Source organism: Clarias gariepinus, chromosome 9 (genome assembly GCF_024256425.1).
Source record: "Clarias gariepinus isolate MV-2021 ecotype Netherlands chromosome 9, CGAR_prim_01v2, whole genome shotgun sequence".
Lineage (NCBI taxonomy): Eukaryota > Metazoa > Chordata > Actinopteri > Siluriformes > Clariidae > Clarias > Clarias gariepinus.
This window is the reverse complement of record NC_071108.1, coordinates 28,838,371-28,859,352: the sequence shown is the minus strand read 5'-3', so window position 1 is coordinate 28,859,352 and position 20,982 is coordinate 28,838,371. Positions and strand designations below refer to the sequence as shown.

Here is a 20,982-nt window from a genome sequence, read left to right as displayed (position 1 = left end):
GCAATTTTATGGCAAACTCAAAAAGGACCTGTAGTACAGTTTTTATTTAAATGAATTGAGTTTTTATTCAATTTATGGCAAGAAGAAGAATAAGGTTCGACCACAAATAAAATAATACAGTCATGTTCTTGTTTATAAAATGAATATAGTATTGACAAGCATCATGACAATTAAAATTGTTGAACACAGAATAAGAAGTATTTCTGGGGCAGTAATGATTGTTCATTTCTGAGCTAGCTCTTGGCAGTGTCTGATTATCTACTTCTGAAATGGCAATGTTGTGTTCAAAGGATATTGGTGTGCTGAATTGCCCGAGCTGATGATTTTTATCATGTCTTTATGCCGCTGCACAATTTAAATCCCCTTTTGTATTCTTTGTCTCTTAACAATTGCAGTGTTGATGACGAGACTCGCGCTCCGGAGTCAAACCCCTTCTCAGACAGCAGTAAATCCCCTTATCAACATCGCTCTGACTGCTACCGGGAAGGAAGCTGTGGCCCTCCAGGCTCCCGGGGGCCAGTTGTGGGCCCCCCAAGCCCAGCTTGCCTCACCTGGGCTCAGCGCACCCGTAACCAGCCGGCTAGTCTGGCCTTGCGCAAACAGGAGGAAGAGGAGAACAAGAGGTGCAAAGCTCTTTCTGACAGCTATGAGCTTTCAACTGACCTCCAGGACAAGAAGGTACAGTCATGATGTCATCTGTTTAAAACTATCATGGTGTTTAGTGGTGCATTTTCACCATCATTAATGAGGTTCTGATAAACCTTGGTGAGAATGCAATGCAAAAAAAAAAAACATACTAGATCGCAGTCATTTTTCAGATTCTTCTCCAGACCTTCTTTACTATATTCAAGATGATTTTATCATTCCAGAATCAGCTAGACAGGAATTTGCGTATGCATGTGACCTTTTGTACAGCACCTTGGGCTTGACGAGTTGATCTTTTGTAGTCTGATTAATGTAGAATTGAAAAACCCTTATCGCATTTTCCAGGTGGAGATGCTGGAGAGGAAATACGGTGGCTACTTTCTAAGCAGACGAGCAGCACGGACCATTCAGACTGCCTTCCGGCAGTATCGCATGAACAAGAACTTTGAGCGCCTGCGCAGCTCAGCTTCCGAGAGCCGTATGACACGGCGAATCATCCTGTCCAACATGCGCATGCAGTACTCATTTGACGAGCGCCAGCCACAGCCTCAGCCCCAGTCCTGCCACAGCCCTGGCATGGGCCCCCCACATTCACCCGACCTGGAGCCTGAGTCACCTGCACAAACAGAATATACTCATTTAGAGGATTCCTTTTCTAAACAGGTAAAGGTACCATCTAGCAGTAATAAACTTCGACAAACAGAGTTATGGTATAGTTTAACTGTTCTGGTTGGAGCATAAAGGATACGTTTAACATAGGCATTCAGGGGTAATCTTCATATATTTGGCATGATAAACCTTTAATGATCCTAACTCATACAGTTGATGCATTGTTGTTTTCAACTTTAGGTGAAGTCTCTGGCTGATTCCATTGATGATGCACTAGCATGCCGTCCAGGTAGAGACGACTCCCAGGATGGCCTTGGGGATAGTGGTGCTGTAGACGACTTTGGTGAGTGCATCTGGAGCAGCAACAGTCACCCATCTCTCCGTCGGGGCCTGGCTGAGCGGGAGCGAGGCAGCACAGGAGGTGGTCTGAGCATGCATGAGGATAGCACGGCTACATCATACAGCGATGTCACTCTCTACATGGATGATGGTTTGCCCTCATCACCCCTGTCATTAGACCGGGCACCAAGCAGCACAGACACCGAATTCTGGGGGGGTATGACGAGCGGGGTTGGTGGCCGAGAGGACAGCAGGGATACCGAGGGAGGTGGGAGCAGCAATAGCAGGCGCAGCACGCCGTGTACAGAGTGCAGAGATTATCGCCTCCGAGGGGCACATTTGCCTCTGCTCACAATAGAGCCACCCAGTGACAGTTCGGTGGATATGAGTGACCGTTCAGACAGGGGTTCCCTAGGCCGGCAGCTGGTGTATGAGCAGGACTCAAGTGGGGGTTCCCCTCAGGGCACACTAAAGCACAATCCCAATGCCAAAGCGCAAGGCCAAGCCCGTCCAGCCAGTCGCCCAACAGCACCACACCTCCCGCAACATGTGACCCACCACCACCACCATCATCACCACCATCATCATCACCAGTATCCTGACACTCCATCATCTTCCTCCTCCCCCCAGCAGCCCCCCACTACTCCACTCTCATCATCTTCTTCCGCACAACTGCCTTCCGGAGGCTTGGATCAGCAGTGTTGCTCAGATGGTGATAATGACTCTCTAAACTCCACCACAAACTCCAACGAGACCATTAACTGCAGCTCTGGCTCATCGTCCAGGGACAGCCTGCGGGAACCACTGCCGCCTCTGGGCAAGCAGACATACCAGAGGGAAAGCCGCCACAGTTGGGACTCTCCTGCTTTCAACAATGATGTGGCACAGAGAAGGCAGTATCGCATTGGACTCAACCTTTTCAACAAGTGAGCACAATGTACAGAACTATGGGATTTTTCAGGGATTTCAATTCAACAAAGTGATTTATCAGAATTAAACTTTTTTAGGATTGTTATTAGAGGCAAAATTAATAAACTTTTAAATGCAATATCCTAAATGATAATATTATTTCAAGAAAAAATATATATATACTTAACACTACAATAAGTTTCTTTGTTAAATGGCTATGAGAAAATTGTTGAAATGCATAAGTATTTGATATCCCAATATATTAGACTCACTTTATGTTTACTAACCACATACGTACTACTATCTGAACAAATGCAATATTTTTTCTTCTTCCTCATTGAACTGTATCTCTCTTAACTACAGGAAACCAGAGAAGGGCATTCAATACCTGATCGAGCGGGGCTTTGTGTCAGACACGCCTGTTGGCATTGCCCGTTTTATTCTAGAGAGGAAAGGCCTAAGCCGACAGATGATTGGGGAGTTCTTGGGCAACCGACAGAAGCAGTTCAACAAGGATGTACTCGAGTCAGTAAATGTTCTGCAAAAGTTCTCCAATAACATAATTATGAAGAAATAAAGCTAAAGACCTTAAAGAACACTGAGGTTTACATTCTATTCAGTCAGTCACCAAACATTGTTAATAATTTTTAATAGTTTACATCAAGACTTATTATAAAAAGCATGCAGGAAATACAAAATAAATGGCTATAAAAATTAATCCATGTTGTTTATCCATATTTTAGCTGTGTGGTTGATGAGATGGACTTTTCCGGAATGGATCTAGATGATGCTCTACGGAAATTTCAAGCCCAGATCAAAGTGCAAGGAGAGGCCCAAAAAGTGGAACGACTTATTGAGGCTTTCAGGTCTTTTTTTTTTTTTGTTTGCTATCTGTTTTGCATCAATAAGTAAGAACTACAGTATTAGTGCTTGCGTGTAAGACTGTAGAATATTTAAAAAATCTTTGTTTGTTTCAAATCTTTTCCCCCTCAGTCAGAGATACTGTGTGTGTAACCCTGCACTGGTGCGACAGTTCCAGAATCCTGACACTATCTTCATCCTTGCTTTTGCCATCATCCTCCTCAACACAGACATGTACAGCCCGAGTGTCAAACCAGACAGGAAGATGAAGTTGGATGATTTTATTAAGAACCTGAGAGGTGACATTTTTGTCATATTTGCAAATGCGTGTAGTACACACTTACAGACTCATACTGTTTTTAGTCCATAATGTGCTTGTGAATCATATCAGCTTATTTCAGCTATATTAGCTATATTAAAATTACTAGATAAGGCAAAGTTCAAAAACAACCCAAGATTTGTAGTCAGTTTAAAAAATGCTTAATAATAAATGTTTATGGACAGTTCTAATGGTAAGTGTACCATGTACTTCAGGAGTAGACAATGGACAGGATATCCCACGTGACCTATTGGTGGGGATCTACCAGCGCATTCAGAAGTGGGAACTGAGGACCAATGATGACCATGTCTCCCAGGTCCAGGCTGTGGAGAGAGTCATCGTGGGCAAGAAACCAGTGCGTGTATATTTCTTTTCTTTTTTTATGATTTATTGTAAATGCATTCCAGTTTCTGGTGAAGATGCACTGTCAAAGTTAATGTTGCTGAACTTGTTGTACTCTACTCGTTCTGCAGGTCCTGTCTCTTCCCCACCGCAGGCTGGTGTGCTGCTGCCAGCTTTATGAGGTGCCCGACCCCAACCGACCACAGCGCACTGGTGTTCACCAGAGAGAGGTGTTCCTCTTCAACGACCTTTTGGTGGTACGCTTCTCAAAAACAGCCAACTCATTAGTTTTTCACATATGAAGGCTAGACCTTATTTATATATTCACCATCTGATAGGTAACAAAGATCTTCCAGAAGAAGAAAACATCTGTGACATACAGTTTCCGGCAGTCATTCCCTCTGGTGGAGATGCAAGTTCACATGTTTCAAAACTCCTGTAAGATTTGCACATCTGCATGTTTTGTAGTTTTTGTGTGGTTTCCATACAACATTCAAAATTAAGCATAGCTGAGAATGTTTATATTCTGCTTTATTTCTTTCTTAGACTACCCTCATGGTGTCAGGCTAACATCAGCAATCCCAGGCGGTGAACGTAAGGTGCTAATTGTGTTCAATGCACCAAGTCAGCCGGACCGCACACGCTTCGTCAGTGATCTGAGAGAGAGCATTGCTGAGGTGCAGGAGATGGAGAAATACAGAGTTGAATGTGAGTATAGCTCCCTCTGTTGGTTACTTGAGTGAAGTACATCTTCCACATGATTTCTGAACACTGTAAGGTGGATATATATGAGCCGTAAATTAAGATGTAGTAAATGGTAAAGCTACCGTTATATGAAACCAGCTATTTATTAGCACATCAAAAGTATCCCAATGTGTTTATTCTGTCTTTCAAATCCAGCAGTGCTACATTAAGTAAATATTTAGGATGGAATTTGCTTAGTTTTATACAGCCAGTGGCCAAACCGCCCCCCAGGCACTGGATGCAGTGCCGGCCCCAAGCCTGGATAAAATGGGAGGGTTGCGTCAGGAACAAAAGACCAACAACAGCATATAGACTCACATAAGGATCTCCATATACAAACACCACTAACATTTTCTAATACAAAAGAAATATTATGGGGGAAAAATTCCTTTTAACACAGTTTTGCTTTTTGCAAACCTTTTAAATAAATGTATATAAATTGACCTTACAGATGTTAAATTTTAAGGAGTTGTCACAGATATTACATGTATACAAAGGGTGGCATTAACCATTCATCAATTACAGCCTTTTTCATACACACATATCCTTTTTGGGCGGTCTTACAAATGGAACGAAATGGAACAAACTAACATAATTACAAACCTTAGGATTGACATTAATACTTGGATAAAAATCATTCGTAGTCAATGATCTGCCTGAAGTCTGGAATCTTTCCTCCCTCAGGATGCTTGGTCAGGTCTTTACCGCAGCTGTCTTCGGCTGCTGCCTGTTTGTGCGTCTTTTTAGCCTTAAGTTTTGTTTTCAGTAAGTGAAAACCATCCTCAATCCTCTTGGGTTGAGATCAGGTGACTGACTTGGCCAGTGCCTCCTATTTCTTTGCCTTGTGTACCTTTCACTGTATGCTTTGGGTCATTATTCATCTGCAGTATGAAGTGACATCTTGAAGTGGCATTTGGCTGAATCTGAGCAAAGAGTATAGTTCTACATACTTCAGAGTTCATCAGCAGTCAGGATATCAATAAACTTCAGTGACCTAGTTCTATTGGCAGCCATACACACTTATGCTATTACACTGCCTCAACCATGTTTAACAGATGAAGTGATATGCTTTGGATTATCATTTGTTCCCATCATTCTTCTTTGTTCTTCCCATCATTCTTAATCTTATTCTAAGTTCATTTTGGCTTCATCAGTTCTAAGAATCTTACAAAGTTGTCCGGAAACCACTACTGTGGCCTTTCTGTTTATGAGCGTTACCAGTCGTTTGATAAACCTACCTCCTTACCGGTGTTCTTGACTTCCCTTCCTGGACTTCCCGGATATCCCTTTCAGACAGCTTCCTCTTGCGTCCACAATTACTCCTCTTGGATGTGGTTCGTTTTTCTTGGTGGTATGCTGACATTACCCTGGATACTGTGGCTCTTGATACATCACAAAGACTTGCTGTCTTGGTCACAGATGCTCCAGCGAGACGCGCACCAACAATTGTCCCCTTTTGAACTCTGATATGTCACCCATAATATTATGTGCATTGCAATATTTTAAGCAAAAAACCTTCACACTCTGCTTTTACTGGTGGAATGTGTAATCAATGAAGATTGGCCACCAGTCTGGTCAAATTTGGCCATGAAACCTCCAAAAGTAAATTGGCCAGTGTTTCAGTTTAATTGTCCAACCCCCACAGATATATATAATGAATATATATATATATATATATATATATATATATATATGTCCTATTATAATATATATATATATATATACTGAATATATAATGTACAAAATGGATGTGTGAATAGTTATTTTTGTGATTCCTTTATTTGTCGATTTTTTTATCCCCACATTATTTCCAAAATATATTTTTTAAAGTATTAATTACATTTATAATAGAGATCTAATTATATGTCAATTAGCTTTAACAGGAGTTGGCTGTTTTTCAGCTTTAAAAAATTATATTAAATATCTAATATAAGGAACAGGCTACATTTAATTCATATTCAATTCAGTTGTGAAGATGTTAAACAAATCTGAGATATAAAACTTTCAAGTTATGGCAAGGTTCAAGGTCTTAAAATTGTAACAAAACTATAAAGAAATGTAATATCAAATCAGGATATTTATGAAATTGTGATGTTTTGCAAAAGATCGAATTAGCACCTAGGTGTATAAAATCATTTAAAGTTTAAAATTATAAAATGATGTCAAAAACAGAATATTAATTCAATGTAAAGTACCTGCGTTATAACATACCAAGTCAAAGTCCAAATTTTAACTGATGAATAGGAGAAAATGGCAAAATTAAAATGTGTGAAGCTCATAAAGACAACAGAGAAATATAGATGTTTCAAAAGGATCAAGTATTGATTCTCAATTGTGAATACTTAACCAGTTTAGCAATAAATATGTAAAGAATTCTAAGGTAATTCTAAAAGCACTATTATTATATGAAACATGAAAGGAAAATAAAAATAAAAATCAAGTTGGTCTATTTTTTTTTACACTCTTAGAGCAGCTGGTGGGGGGGGGGGGTGTTGCTATAGAAACGCAACAAAACCATGTCCACCTCCACTCACTGTACACACACACACACACACACACACACACACAAACTATGTGGGTACACACACAGAACTGGTGCTCATATGAAAGGCTCTGTAGGAAATATGAATGAGTCATTTTCGCCCCTGCTTTGCAATTTTTCCAGGAAGTGTGTCTAGTTTTATTTTATTTCTGTAGAATGTCAATCCAAAAGGTGCAGAAAAAAAAACCATTATAATATATACAAATTTGAGAATTAATATACAAAATATCTGAAGGAGAAGTATACTTTCTGAAGGCACTGTGCAGGCAAAGGTCACCTGTAGGGCACACCTGATTAAATATGACGTCCTTTTTTCCTGCAGCGGAGCTCGAGAAGCAAAAAGGCGTCATGCGGCCCAGCCTTCTTAGCAGCACTGTGGTGGGTGGAGGGGTGGGCGGAGTCAAGAATGAAGTAGTCAATGGAAGCATTGGAAGATCTAGTTTGGACGACAACTATTCACCCAGTGAAGGCTTGAAACGCACTGCTCTTAGCTCCTCACTTAGGGACCTGTCTGATTCAGGTAGGAAGCACACAAATACACACATGGGCTCACGCTAATAATCGGAAGCATACTACTCTAATTAAATCATTGATATACTATGTATTACTGCAGTAAGATAATATAAACACAAGTAAATACCATCCCACTCACATTTACAACAGTACACACACACACACTGGTTGTGATGGCCCTTGACATGTCCTAATTGGATGCAGGGAAACGCGGTCGAAGAAACAGCGTTGGTTCCCTTGACAGTACAATGGAAGTAAGTCTGAGTGGAGCAGAGGTCTGTATCTTTAGCTTTCGCCCAAAAAATCCATCACCAAAGTGACCACCTCACCCACCTCGCATGTCTTCCCCAAGAACCCCACCTTGAAAAAAAAAAAAAAAAACATGCGGCTCAGCCTCGCACGGGTCTCTGTCCCCCAAACACCCAGAGTCATAAATTTGCATCTGTATTTCATGCCTGTGTGCATGCCGATATGTTCCCTGCTAGTGCATCAAAATGCTGATTTACTATACACTGGCTTGGAAGAAATTAAAAAGATGTCAGCCATTGAATCTGAGACTGAGTGAGCCGTTGCATATTGGATCTTGTTGTTGTCATTTTATTTGTGGTGGAGTTTGTTTTGGTATGTGGTCTGCCTGCATGAATAGGCATGTTGAGTAGATGGTGCTTCATCGGTTTTAACTCTGTGTGACCCAGCATCTGCATCACTTTATTGTATTAATGTCTGATACAGAAGTAAAGTTGTTCCATGACTCTAATCAACTCACCCATTTCCCCCTCCCCTGTCTTACAAAACTGTCATACTCTGTATCCTGTTGTCTTTTTCTTTCTTCCATATTTCTTCTATGCTTCCCAAAACCACCTTGCTCTTGTATGTTTGCACTTGCACTTCTATCTGTGGTCTCTGTTTCCTCACATCTCCCTCCTCCCCTCTGTGTCTCCTCCTCTTGCTGTCCTGCCATCTCCTCCTCTCCCCCCACTCTCTTTGTCTTAGGGTTCCATCATTAGCAGTCCACAGCCTCACCAGCGTTACCCAGTAGCCACTGTGCTATCGAGCTGCTATGGAACCGAAGAGTACCGGCCTCACCGCCCCATCCTGAGCCCCGGAGTGGGGGTGGGGGGTGGGCCGGGGCAGCAACACACCACGGCGCCCGCGCCTCCTGGCACTGTACCTCCAGCCTCCAGCAGCAGCAGCAGCAGCGAGAGAGGTGCAACCAGTGGAACAACGACCAGCGCCACATCGTTCCTGGGATCACTGTTTGGGACGAAACGGGCCAAAGCACCAGGCCCCATCATCCCGCCGGGGCCACCTTACCCCGCCCCTACGGTGCCAGCACTACCACCGCCTCTTTCCCCTTTGCCCCTGTGCCCTCAAGAGTCCATTGGCACATCCAAGATCCAGTACTGCCACACTATGGGTGCAGGCATGGCTGGGCACCCGCCACCACCGTACTGCCACCCGCACCAACGTTGCCAACACGGTGGTCCACAGCGCCAGCATGCCACACTACAGCGAGTCACACTACCACGCCGACCAACCCACAACTCTTCACCCTATCTGCCACCGCTCTCCCAACATGTTTTTCAGGCTCGCTTCGGGAATTCGGGCAATGGGGGCTCGACGTGCGTCCCCCCTCCCCCCCTTTCTCCTCACTCCCCACTATCCCAACTCCCATCGTTTACCCTTTGCCACGCACCGCTCACACACTCGGTCAGAGGGGGCGCCGTTGTGGCCAAAACGCCGTTAGCGCTGTCACACTCACAACCACACCCGCACCAACACGCACACTCCCACGGGCATACGCCCCACCCTGCCCATCCGCCACACTTCGTGTTCGCCAGCCCACCGCCACCCTTTCCAGCGCCCACTCCGCCACCCCTTCCACCCTCCGCTCAGCCCGCCGCGGCCCAGCACGCGTCGCCGGCCGCCCCGTATCCGCCCCCGTATCCTCCGCTTTCCTCCATCCCACCTCCCCCCCTCCACTCCCCTTTACCCCCCCCTTCCACCCCCCTTACCCCTCTTACGCCTCTCTCCCCTCTCCCCCCCCCCTCGCACCCCGCCCCGCCACCGCCACAGGTCACGGCACCATCGCCAGGTCAGACTGGCACGGCCGACCGGGTCAAATCCAAGCCTGCCAGCCGGATCAGCACGGTAGTATGAGCAGGGGTAAGGGAAAGGTGCGCTCCTGGGGCTCTCTACGAGGTCCCCTGGTGGTGGGAGGAGGAACAGCAGAGAGATTGGAAGACATGGGCGGAAGTCGGACCAGGACAGAGGGCAGCAAGAGGAAACGCAACCTACTGAGACTCTGTTACTTTCATTTGCGCTTCCCACAAGTATAAAGTGAGATAGGACATGGGAAATGTTGTTTCGTATATACACGATAAGCACATTTAAAAATGCACTTCATAACAGGGTCTGTCATCATACAGTGGATCAAATCTCAGAAATGATAAAAAAAAGAAGCACAACTGACTTTAACTGAAAATGTGTAAGTTACTGACTTATTGACAAGCAATTAATTCCTTTGTTTTCCTCTCTTTCTTCAATTATACATCAAAATTTTAGCCATAGCACATAATAGAAATAAAATGCAACCAGGTATTAAACTCATGGGCATGCATAGACTTAATTGCACTCCAACCCTGACTAAGTATGCACAGGGAGTGAATAAACTGCCTATAGCCATAAGAGGATGCATTCTCAGAGTCAGTGCATGAAGAAACATGAAGAGCTTGTCTCGGTCTGTAGACCCTGTAGATCAGGTAGACCTACAATGAACGAGTCTCTATCATTTACTGGACATACAGTGTAAATCCATTCTCAGTGAAAGAATGTGTGGAATGTGTTTTAAGCTCTAGCTTAGCAGACACATAAAATATACGCAATAATCAGTTATACTAACCATTGATTACTAGATGTTCAGCTTATAGTGAGTTTTGCTCTTCTCCTGTATAAATATTGACTCATAAGACAGGCATATTTAAACAGCATAAAGAAACATGACTAATGTACCATTTTTAATGTTGCAAGTCAGATTTAAAGCTTCGTTCATTTATTTATAGATCTGACCTTGACAAATCGTAAACTGTTTGAGTTAGAGAGGTGATTGTTTCAACCCCAGTGCTAACCCAGCAGGAGCGTTTTGATTGTGTCTATGTTAAATTGTCAATGTATGGAACAATGTTGGTTTTAACAATTGGAACAATGTTGGTATTAGGTTGTTTTTGAAAGTTAGACTTTCTTTGATGAATTGATATTGGACCAATGTACTAAATGGCCCTAACACACTCAATTAGACATTTATTGTTGTCTCTCAACTAAGATGCATCCTTCACAATAGTTCACGATAGTTTATTTTCTTCTTCTTTTATAAAATCAAACAGCTATCATCGGCAGTATAAGCATGTCAGGATGTACATATCGATACGTTTTATAAAATCAGATAATCAGTAATCCTTTTTGGACTTTGCAGATACATTGCAAAGTTATATAGAATACCGCAAAGTACAGTAGGTGCTGTGTAAGAGTGTGACATGCCTAAATCATGAGCAATATCGATCACTTTCATGTTTTTAGTAACCCTTTTGTTTCATTTCAACTTTTTTGCCTATTCCTGCTGCTATCACTAGCACCATTTTGCTGTTTTTGGAAGCCATGACACACTTCGAGGTAATACTTTTGAAATAAAATTACGAATACATTTTTGAAATAAATGCGAGCAATTTGTGTGCAAGAGGCATGAGATTTATTTCAGAGAGGCTGTAGTGTTCGTCAGTAAACATATAAACATAAAGGACCACGGATGCGTGTACAGTCGGACGTGCAGCAGAATAAATTGCCATAAAGTAAATGTTGATATTCTGTTTTTTTGACATTGCATTGGGGTAATTTATTCAACGTTATCTCAACATCATTTTATCAAAGTATTTTGAACTGTTTCAAAAACAACATTGTCCCGATACTGTTTTTTGGGTGAATGACATTGCAACTTAATTACAACTATATTACAATATCACGCACTATTACGCTTCCTGCTGGCAGCATCTACATTACCATCTACTCTCATTAAATTTGCACCATCTTCTTTTTTTTTTATTTATGGAAAAGTATAAACATTCTTGTATGCCTGTTATTAAATAAGTATTCTAAAGGGCTTGAATTTTCACGTGATTATTGGAAGTTTAATTACTTTACACATGCTTGAAGACGTGAGTTTAATGATTGCACCTTTTACAGCCAAAAAGCTTGATTTTCCTTGCGTGAAAAAATATTTCAGTTGTCAATCATAATAAAAAACAATGATAAAAATCATACTAATAATATCAATGATGATACTTTGCTAAATGATCAGTTATCTAGGCAGTTTGCTAGAGGTGGCACTAATATTTTGCGAGTGCTTAAAATAAATGGTAAACTGCCAGGGACATTGTAGTTAGAGAAAGTTAAAAGAGTTACTATGAAAACATGAAGTTTACTACGAAGAGATCTGGGACAATTAATTGTCTGTTTAATTTATTACTGTTAATAATGAAACTGAGAAATGGGCTAGCAAATGAAGCTAGTCAAAGTTTTGTAAAAAGATCTGAAACGGCACGTAATTTTTATCAGAGACTTTCAGTAAGCGCCTTGATTTACTGCCACAATCCCATGTATGTGAGTGGAAATAATGGCTGACTGAATGAATCCAGTTCAGGAACTTGTGAAAGGTAGTCACTGTCGCCTGTCAGAAGTGCACCAGGACGCACTGCTCTCACTGTTCCTCTTTCCTTTTGCTGGACTGAAACGCCTGTATGTTGTAATGCAATTGAAATGCATTCCACAAGGTTGTATTGATGCTTTCACCATTTTGCAGGTTGTTTTCCTTTATTTACTATGGATATTATTTGTTTTTGTTGATTATTATTAATATTGCCATTATTATTACAAGTATTTATGTCATCAAATGATACGTATATTATAAATATGACAAAGTAATATATAAATCCATGGTGTATATAAATCGAACCATAGTTAACTTGAGAGAGTGCTGAAATGTGATTGGTGGATTTTATGGACAATAACACTTGCTTTTACAAGTGTTTTACAGAATGTTGCAGACTTTGTTCTGGTATTTATTCATCTTTTTTTCAGCATTTGGTTCTTTTGAAGTTTGTGCAATTCAGAATTTGCATCTTTTTTTTTAATGGAGGATTTACTTCCTTTTTTTTTTTAGCAAGAATATAAATAATTCAACATTGATTTCATTATCAAAGGTGAATTTAGTTCTTGATCATCAGTTAAGTCCACGGTGTATATGAGGCGCTACATCGCAGCAGGTCAAAAACACACCAGAAACATATGTTCATAAAGGTTTGGACAGATGGATCCAGTCACTTGAGCGACCACTTTTCTCCCACTGAATATCCCATCCCCTTTGCATGACTGCTGTACTTACTGAATGAAGAGTGTTCTATAAACAGATTTGTACATAATATAGCCTATTATAATATGATATAATGTTGTTTATGGAACAAGACAAAACTATTATTCAGGTTTGATTGTGTAATGTGTGAATGTGACACCTGTGTGAAAGTTTATCATTCAGTGTAGTTAAATATTGCATATTTAATTTGTAAGCCTATTCTAACGTAGGCCTGTATGTCACAACCAAGATGAATGTTCTTTTAGAAATTTATGAAATATGAAGTCAACAAATTTGTGTACAGAAGGTGTGAAACACAATACAGAGAGATGTGAATATTTATTGCTTCTAAACTGTTATAAAGTGTCCTTGCAGTGGATGAAACCTGGTGTGACTTGTTTCTTTTGTGTATATTTGGACATTTCAATGTACGTTTTATAATTGCATTATTTCTTATTGGTAAATAAAATACAACACATAAAATACATTATAGGATATTTAAAAAATGTAATATGTCAATATAAATGTTTTGCTGTTGCACATCAATAATCTCCCATGGCATGCTATATCAATGCAGTATAAGGAAAATGTGGCAACAAATACCAGGGCTCGCAAAATTTCAAAATCCCTGGTAGCCCTTCGGACAGTCACCTTTCAGTTTTTGGTAGCCCAAAATAAATTTAAGTAGCCCAAATAAAAAAAGAGATTATTTTTAATGTATAATATTGTAAAGGAAACAAAACAATCAAAAAATGTTAAAACACAAATTACAACAACTTTATAAAAATTTTAATCATTAACTCAAATATTTGGTTCTAATTGAACAGAAATTTCTATAAAGTATAAAAACTGTAGAACATGAATCAGTCTGTGGCAGATTCTAAATCTGAAAGTCACGGATGAGTAAATGCCACTCGACGTTGCTTTTTGAAGTTTGCAAAGACTGTTAAATTTTGCCAATGGTAGTTCACTCTTTGCAACATACAGTAGTATGCTGTTCTAAACAGCTTTTTCAGGACTTCCTTGTGTTTGGTTTATTTTTAGTATGTTTTTTACAATTGGTGTTTGTTCTGGGAAAGATGCTGCAGACTGAGCACCAAAGCTATGTCTTGTGATGCAGAGATTTCTTATGGGTTCTGGTGGGGTCTTTCCTAAAATTACTGGGCATGGTAACAAAGGCGCTTGTCGAGTTAGAAATTGAGGGAAACTCACGACACACCCGGCAGATTATGTTATGTTATGTTATGTAGCTTGTCATATTCCAGACACAGAAATTCTTTTGTCCATGAAACCAAAAAGCTGCGCTTTCTTTTTGTCTCAAAGTCTGACTTGTCAAAACTTTTTACGCTTTGTGGTAGGCTTTTCTTTGGCTGTCCCTTCTTTACCCTGACCTGTCTTATTTGGCTCAGCAGAACTAAAATAACTGCATAAATTTTTACGTTTTATGTTTTTCAAGTTTTTTGCGCAACAACCTCTATTACAGGTTTATGCTTGCGGTGGTAGATTTCACTTGTCACGTTTGAATAGTAAGCTAACATTTTCACCTAAATGTTAAATTTAACCAAAATATTACATTTACTGTTTAACAATTACAGGTAATCCTCGATTTACAAAGATTCAAGTTAAACACGAACCGCATATATGAAAGGATTTTCTTCGATACATGGTTCTACTTCGGTTCAATTACCTAGGGTTAAGTAGCTCATTGTACAGAAAATACACATTGCAGTGCACCATATACCAATACTTACAATTATATACAATATATTTAGTGTGTAAATGAATGCATAAAATGTCTAAAGTCAGGTATATTGTACTATGTGCATGGGGTGTGGGAGAAATGGGTCGGCCTCACTGGGTTTAAATAAATGAGCCAGGAAGCACAATGATAAAAAATAGCTGTCCTGTAAAGTTGTCCTCATGGGAAATAATCCTAATTTCAGAAAATTCTAAACAAAACAGAATTTACAATCCAATAAAGTGAAAAACAGCTCTGAGACAAAATGGCGCCCAGAATTCTCCTTGCGATTTAAAGGCACAGAGACAACAGAGTTAAGTCACATGATGTGTGTGTGTGTGTGTGTGTGTGTTAGTGTTAGGAAAGGTGACAAAGTTTCAGTCAAGTGGATTAGCATGCTTTACATTGTATCTTCATATCAAAGGCGTATAAGACTCACTTTGTTGGACTTAAGAACAAATTGGACTTACAAGCATGCTCCCGGAACAGAACTCGTTCGTATATCGGGGACAACCTGTACAGTTATTTTGTACACACTCTCTTTATATCTTAAAGCTGAAAGTCACATCCCGATGGTTCATTGCAAATCCATCAGGGTGACAAATTATGAAAACTCTGTGAAAATTGTCACTGTTCAAATACTTATGGACTTGACTGTAGATTAGAAACAATAAGATTACATAGATGTTTTTAGAGACAGAGTTGGATGGTAAAATTTTTTATACAAACTACAGTAAGCAGCCAACGAGTTGACATTAAGTAACCTATAGATAATTTAACTGCTTATTTGCTAACTTTATGAAAACCACATATATTCTGAAAAACGCCTGTGTCTGTGCTTAGCAACATAGCAAAGGTAATTGGCTAAAATGAGGTCACCCAAACAATAAATCATTCCAGGCGATACCATTACCGATGCGTGCTGTTGCTCACCGCATGACATAATCGAGGGGAACACAGAAAAGTAGTGAGGATGCATCCTTGGTGGACACTGGTGATGATTTTGAAGAAATCAGTGTAAGCTGACTCAGTCTTGACGCACCAGTCTGAGCACAAGCCAGCGCTTGCCGGTGGTTTGACGCATTGTTCTATGATGTTCCAGAGGACGAAGATTTGTTTGCTGCATGATCTTCCACCGTAAAATCCAGCTTTTTCCTCCCTCAGGCACTGACTGAGGGATTTTTGCAGTCACCAAAGTAGGACCGTGCAGAAGGTCTTCCTTAGCACTTAGAGGAAGGTGATGCCACATCAGTTGGTGCATTCAGAGATGTTGCCTTTCTTTGGGATCTAGACCATTGCACCTTTTTGCCTGTCTTCTGGAAGAGCTTTGTTAGTTCTTTGGATATAGTCTTACCGCTATATTTCAAGATCTCACAGGTATCTAATTTAGTCCGCCTTGTTGCTCTTAAGGTTCTTTGCAACTTTCACTTTTTCTATTGTGATTTCATCAGTTTTCATTTGAAGCTCTTCCTGGTCTTCAAATGTATCGAAATTGTACAGTAGGTGGTAGTCAAGATTGGTTGGTTCAGAGTCCCCCGGAGGTCTTTAATCCATTTCTTGTTCTGCTCATCTTGGGTGATCAGGACTTTTCCATTCTTGTCCCTAAATGGGACATTAAAGTTGTTACTGTATGTTGGCCAGTCAGTTCCTTGATGTTACAATGACAATGAAGGGTCTTACTGTCATTCCAGTCAGCTTCTTATTGCACTACTTTACATTTTTGCTCTAGGGAATAGGGAATTCTTGTTCTTCTGGCAGCTCTGCATATCACTGCAATCAAGTCGCTGATTCTTCTTTGTTGGTCTTTCTCTTAGCGATTAACTTCCACAACCAATTTTGTATCCAGCGCTATTTTTTGGTCCCTTTGCGCCTTCCGATGGTGTCCTGTGCGCATGCCCAAATTGTGTCCATGATGGTAGCCCAGCAGTTTTCTACATTAGCCATTGATTCAATCAGGTAAAGGCGTTTTTGGAGCTCCAGGGTAAAGGTGGCCACGGTGGTGGGGTCCTCAATTTTCTCAATTGTAAATGGGTGTTTTGGTTTAGGCTGCCTTTGGCTGCATAGGTTGAGTTTTAGAGCTGCCCTGACCAGATGGTGGTCAGAACCCGTGCACGTCCCCTGATAGGCATGCATCTCGTTGGGCTGATCTCCATTTTTTGCTGACGCAGATTTCCATCTCGTTTGGCGTGCAAAGTAAGTGTTCCTAATGCACGGGCCATTGTGCTCACAGAAAGATAAAAGCCATTCGCCACTTTTGCTGTGTCACTCAGATGACGGCTAAGCCCCAATCACTCGCTCAAATCTTCACCTGTCAGCTCTAAGTTTGCAGTTAAAAACCATCCTTTGCCACCTCGTCCATGCTGCCTATTGGTGCATAAGCTTGAATGACCGTCGTCCCAGTGTGCCCATTGGTGAAGCAAGCCATGATTATTTAATCACAGAAGCGCTTCTAGTTAACGATAGCATGGCGATGGCCCATATGTTCCATGTTTCAATTTTAGTGATGTTTCTTGCGGAGAACATTACCATCACATGACATAATAATCCACCATGATCAAAATTTCCTGAATATTTTCTTATTGTTTTTGTATCAATTTAGATTTTGTGGAGCTTGGTTGCTGGACCGACGCCCAACCCTCCTCCTGGTCATTTAGTACATTCAGGTCATCATCTGACTTAATTTTTTACCCACATAACATTGCTGAGCCTAGACCTGACCGACTGAAGCAACCCCAGATCATAACACTGCTATGAGACGCTTGTACAGTCAACACTATACATGATGGGCTCTTTCCCTTCTTACCCTGACGCACCCATCACTCTGAAATAGGTTTGGCTCTCATCACATTGTGTGTGTATGGAAATGCTACAGCTTCTCCCAACCCCGCAAATCTGTACAGAAGATTAAAGAATGAATGAGTGTGTAGTGAAATATGTGAAATGTGTAGACTAAGGTTTTTAACATTTTTATAACAAATTAAAGACAAGGCATTTAATAAATGTTTATTTATGCATCTGTTTAGGTCATGCACTCTCAGTGCTCTCTTGTTTATTTTTCCACCATTGCAGTAATGTGGAGTTCTGCTGCACTTTTTTTTTCACAACAACTTCTTACCACAATTATGTATGCAAATAAAATGAAATGCAAATAAAAATAGAAGAAAAGATAGGCTATGTGCACCTGCCTGTTAGTGCAGGTGACAAGCGGGCTGGCTACTAAAAAAACAAACAAACAAAAAAACATGTTGCATCCAACCAATTAAACAGTTAATAACAGTTTTGCATCATGGTTTTTTTATTATTTCAAAAATCATCATAATTATTTATAATTTAATTATACAAAATTGTAGTTTAGAGTGACACTTATAATAAGAAATTATTAATACAGTACAATAAGAAAGTGTCACGGTGGCGTAGTGGTTAGCACCCGTGCTTGGTGGTTTTCCTCCCACAGTCCAAAGACATGGTGGTTAGGTTTATTCGCATTTCCAAATTGCTTGTAGTGTGTGTATGTCCCATGCAGTGGATTAGCACCCTGTTCAGGGTATATCCCACATCGTGTCCTAAGTATCCTGGGATGGGCTCCGGGCCCCGGCGACCCTTGTACACAGGATAAGCGGTATCGAAGATAAATGAAAGAATACCAAATATTGTGCAGGACTTGTGAAAGCACAAAAATTTAAGTCTCGCCTTCAAGCTCTACATTTCTAGTTAATCCTAGACAAGAATGAAATGTCTAATCTTGCTAACAGTTTTGCAATCTTGTTTTGTTTAAATTATTTTATAATTTACTTTATAAAGTATTGAACAAAAACAAAATAAAAGCTCAATAAAGGGACACTGGAGAAAAAGTGAAGAAATACACATAACGGAAAAAAATTACACAGCAGTCAAAAAAAATGGTCTTCTCCTCCGTCTTCTTTGTTGATTAACGGCGGTTGGAATCCAGAAGGTTGCATTACTGCCAACTTTGGGTCTCAATCTTCATCATCTTCCCAGCCTCTTTAAAGAGGTCAAACATGGTGGCAAACCAACAATGATTGGGGCCCAAGCACTTGTGGCATTGGCAATTGGGCGCACCACAAAACCTCTGTGGTTTTTGAGCATGTGAAGACCTCGCCCCCCGGATGCTAGAAAAAACCCCATTACACTACTGTATGACGTGATGTCAATCAGGAAGTGATGTCACTTTTCTACATAAGTTTAAGGCAACTTTTATTGTCTTTGGATTATCTGTTCAGATCAGGACTTTCAATTCCTATGGAAAGCAAAGCTCAATTATTTTTGAGCATAGTATATAGGGCGGCACGGTGTTGTAGTGGTTAGCACTGCCGCCTTGCACCTCCAGGATCCAGGTGCGATTCCCGGCTTGGTTTGATTCTTCTCTCTGTGTGCATGGAGTTTGCATGTTCTCCCTGTGCTTTTTCTCCCTGAGCCTTGCACCTCCAGGTTCGAGTGTTCGATTCCCTCCACGGGTCTGTGTGTGTAAACTTTGTAGGTTCTCCCTCCCTTGGGTGGTTTTCTTCCAACCACTCTAGTTTCCAAAGACATTAACGTAATTGTTATAACTACTACAGCAATAAGTCCATATAAATTCAAAAATAAATTAAAGAATTAATCTAACCTTTATGTCTTCTTAATATGTGCATAATGTTTAGAAAATTATTTAATTATATTTTTCTGTGAGAAAAAATATATTAATCAATTAATATCTCAAATAAATAAATGCCACAAGATATGCCTAATCCGAAACATATTTGAATATGAACGGCAAAATTATACTAATAAAAGAAACAATGTGGCATTGGTGTTTTATTTATTTTTTATTTTATTTTAAAACTCGCATGCCTTTTTTTTTTTTTGGAGAAACCGGCGTACTGTCAAACTAACACGTCCGTGATGGCGTCTCAGCATGTGCACGGCTTTTCCTTTCTTTTCTTTTTTCTTTTTTTGCAGCATGCATGCGCAAAGCATTAACATGCCCCTATTGGTCAACTGAACTTCCGTGTTGTACGAGTGACCACGCCCCCACGCTACTCCACAGGAGACACGGAGCTTGATCACAGTACCACAGTACCAGTGTGTACGTTTAAACAGTTGTAAGTGATTATTAATTTGAAACAAGCCTGCTAACAATTTTCTTTAAAATCCGCAGCTGCTTATGATAAATAATTTAGCGCATCTGTTATTTTATGAAACTTTGACGAAATAAACATGTTTGTTTTTTAATTAAACTGTTTCTAAGAGGCTGTTTAGATTGTTAACTGGATAGTTAAATGTTACACATGATTTAAAAAATGCTTTATGAAAAAAAAAATGGCTTGTATTGTACTTGTGTGGCAGGATAAATCTAAAGCCATTTCTTACATTATTATTATTATTATTATGCAAACCACAGACATGCCAATTGACTACAGCAAATATCAATCGCATACGTTAGTAACTTTGGGATAAATAACAGTCCATTGTGGTGGCAGTTTGCATGTTCTCCCCATGCTTGGTGGGTTTCCTCCAGGAAATTTGGTTTCCTCCCACAGTCCAAAGACTTGTAAGTTAAGCTGATTGACGTTCCCAAATTGCCCGTAGTGTGTCAATAAGTGTGTGTGTGTGTGTGTGTATGTGTGTGTGCCCTGCGAAGGATTGTCCCCCTGTCCAGTGTGTACTCCTGCCTCATGCCCTAAGCCTCCTGGGATAGGCTCCAGGTCCCCGCGACCCTGAATACAGGATAAAGCAGTATAGACAATAAATGAGTGAGTGAGTTAGTGAACAGTCCATTGAGTTACAATTTAGTTTACAATTTTTTTCATTTTGGACTAGTATTTAAAAAAATGCTGTTTAGAGGTATAACTGGACTTATGGTCATGTTGCATAATATCCCCTATAAGGTGAAATTTGGGTCATAAATGTCCCCTGAAATCTATTTCTCTTTCCACAACTAGAACTTCTTCATCAGTATTAACATTTAAAATTTGTATAAATTTATAAAAAGTAGAGCTTAATGCATTTTTATTATTGTTTAC

At 40.4% G+C, this 20,982-nt stretch overlaps 1 protein-coding gene across 7 annotated transcripts in view; it reads left to right on the top strand.

The window, feature by feature from the left end:
* iqsec2b (IQ motif and Sec7 domain ArfGEF 2b) overlaps nt 1-13,593 on the top strand; it is a 74,052-nt gene extending 60,459 nt beyond the window's left edge. For 2 of the 7 annotated variants that reach the window (XM_053503692.1, XM_053503691.1), the window contains 13 exons: nt 396-678; nt 991-1,308; nt 1,495-2,519; nt 2,866-3,027; nt 3,246-3,368; nt 3,496-3,662; nt 3,898-4,037; nt 4,156-4,281; nt 4,363-4,462; nt 4,571-4,732; nt 7,633-7,830; nt 8,028-8,098; nt 8,831-13,593. In XM_053503692.1, the coding sequence (XP_053359667.1) occupies nt 396-678; nt 991-1,308; nt 1,495-2,519; nt 2,866-3,027; nt 3,246-3,368; nt 3,496-3,662; nt 3,898-4,037; nt 4,156-4,281; nt 4,363-4,462; nt 4,571-4,732; nt 7,633-7,830; nt 8,028-8,098; nt 8,831-10,162 (4,207 nt within the window). In that variant the 3' untranslated portion in view covers nt 10,163-13,593. Of the gene's footprint in view, nt 1-395; nt 679-990; nt 1,309-1,494; nt 2,520-2,865; nt 3,028-3,245; nt 3,369-3,495; nt 3,663-3,897; nt 4,038-4,155; nt 4,282-4,362; nt 4,463-4,570; nt 4,733-7,632; nt 7,831-8,027; nt 8,099-8,816 lie in introns of all 7 variants that reach the window. The other 5 variants (XM_053503685.1, XM_053503687.1, XM_053503686.1 and 2 more) reach the window with 4 other exon arrangements.
* The last annotated feature ends 7,389 nt before the right edge of the window (nt 13,594-20,982 follow it).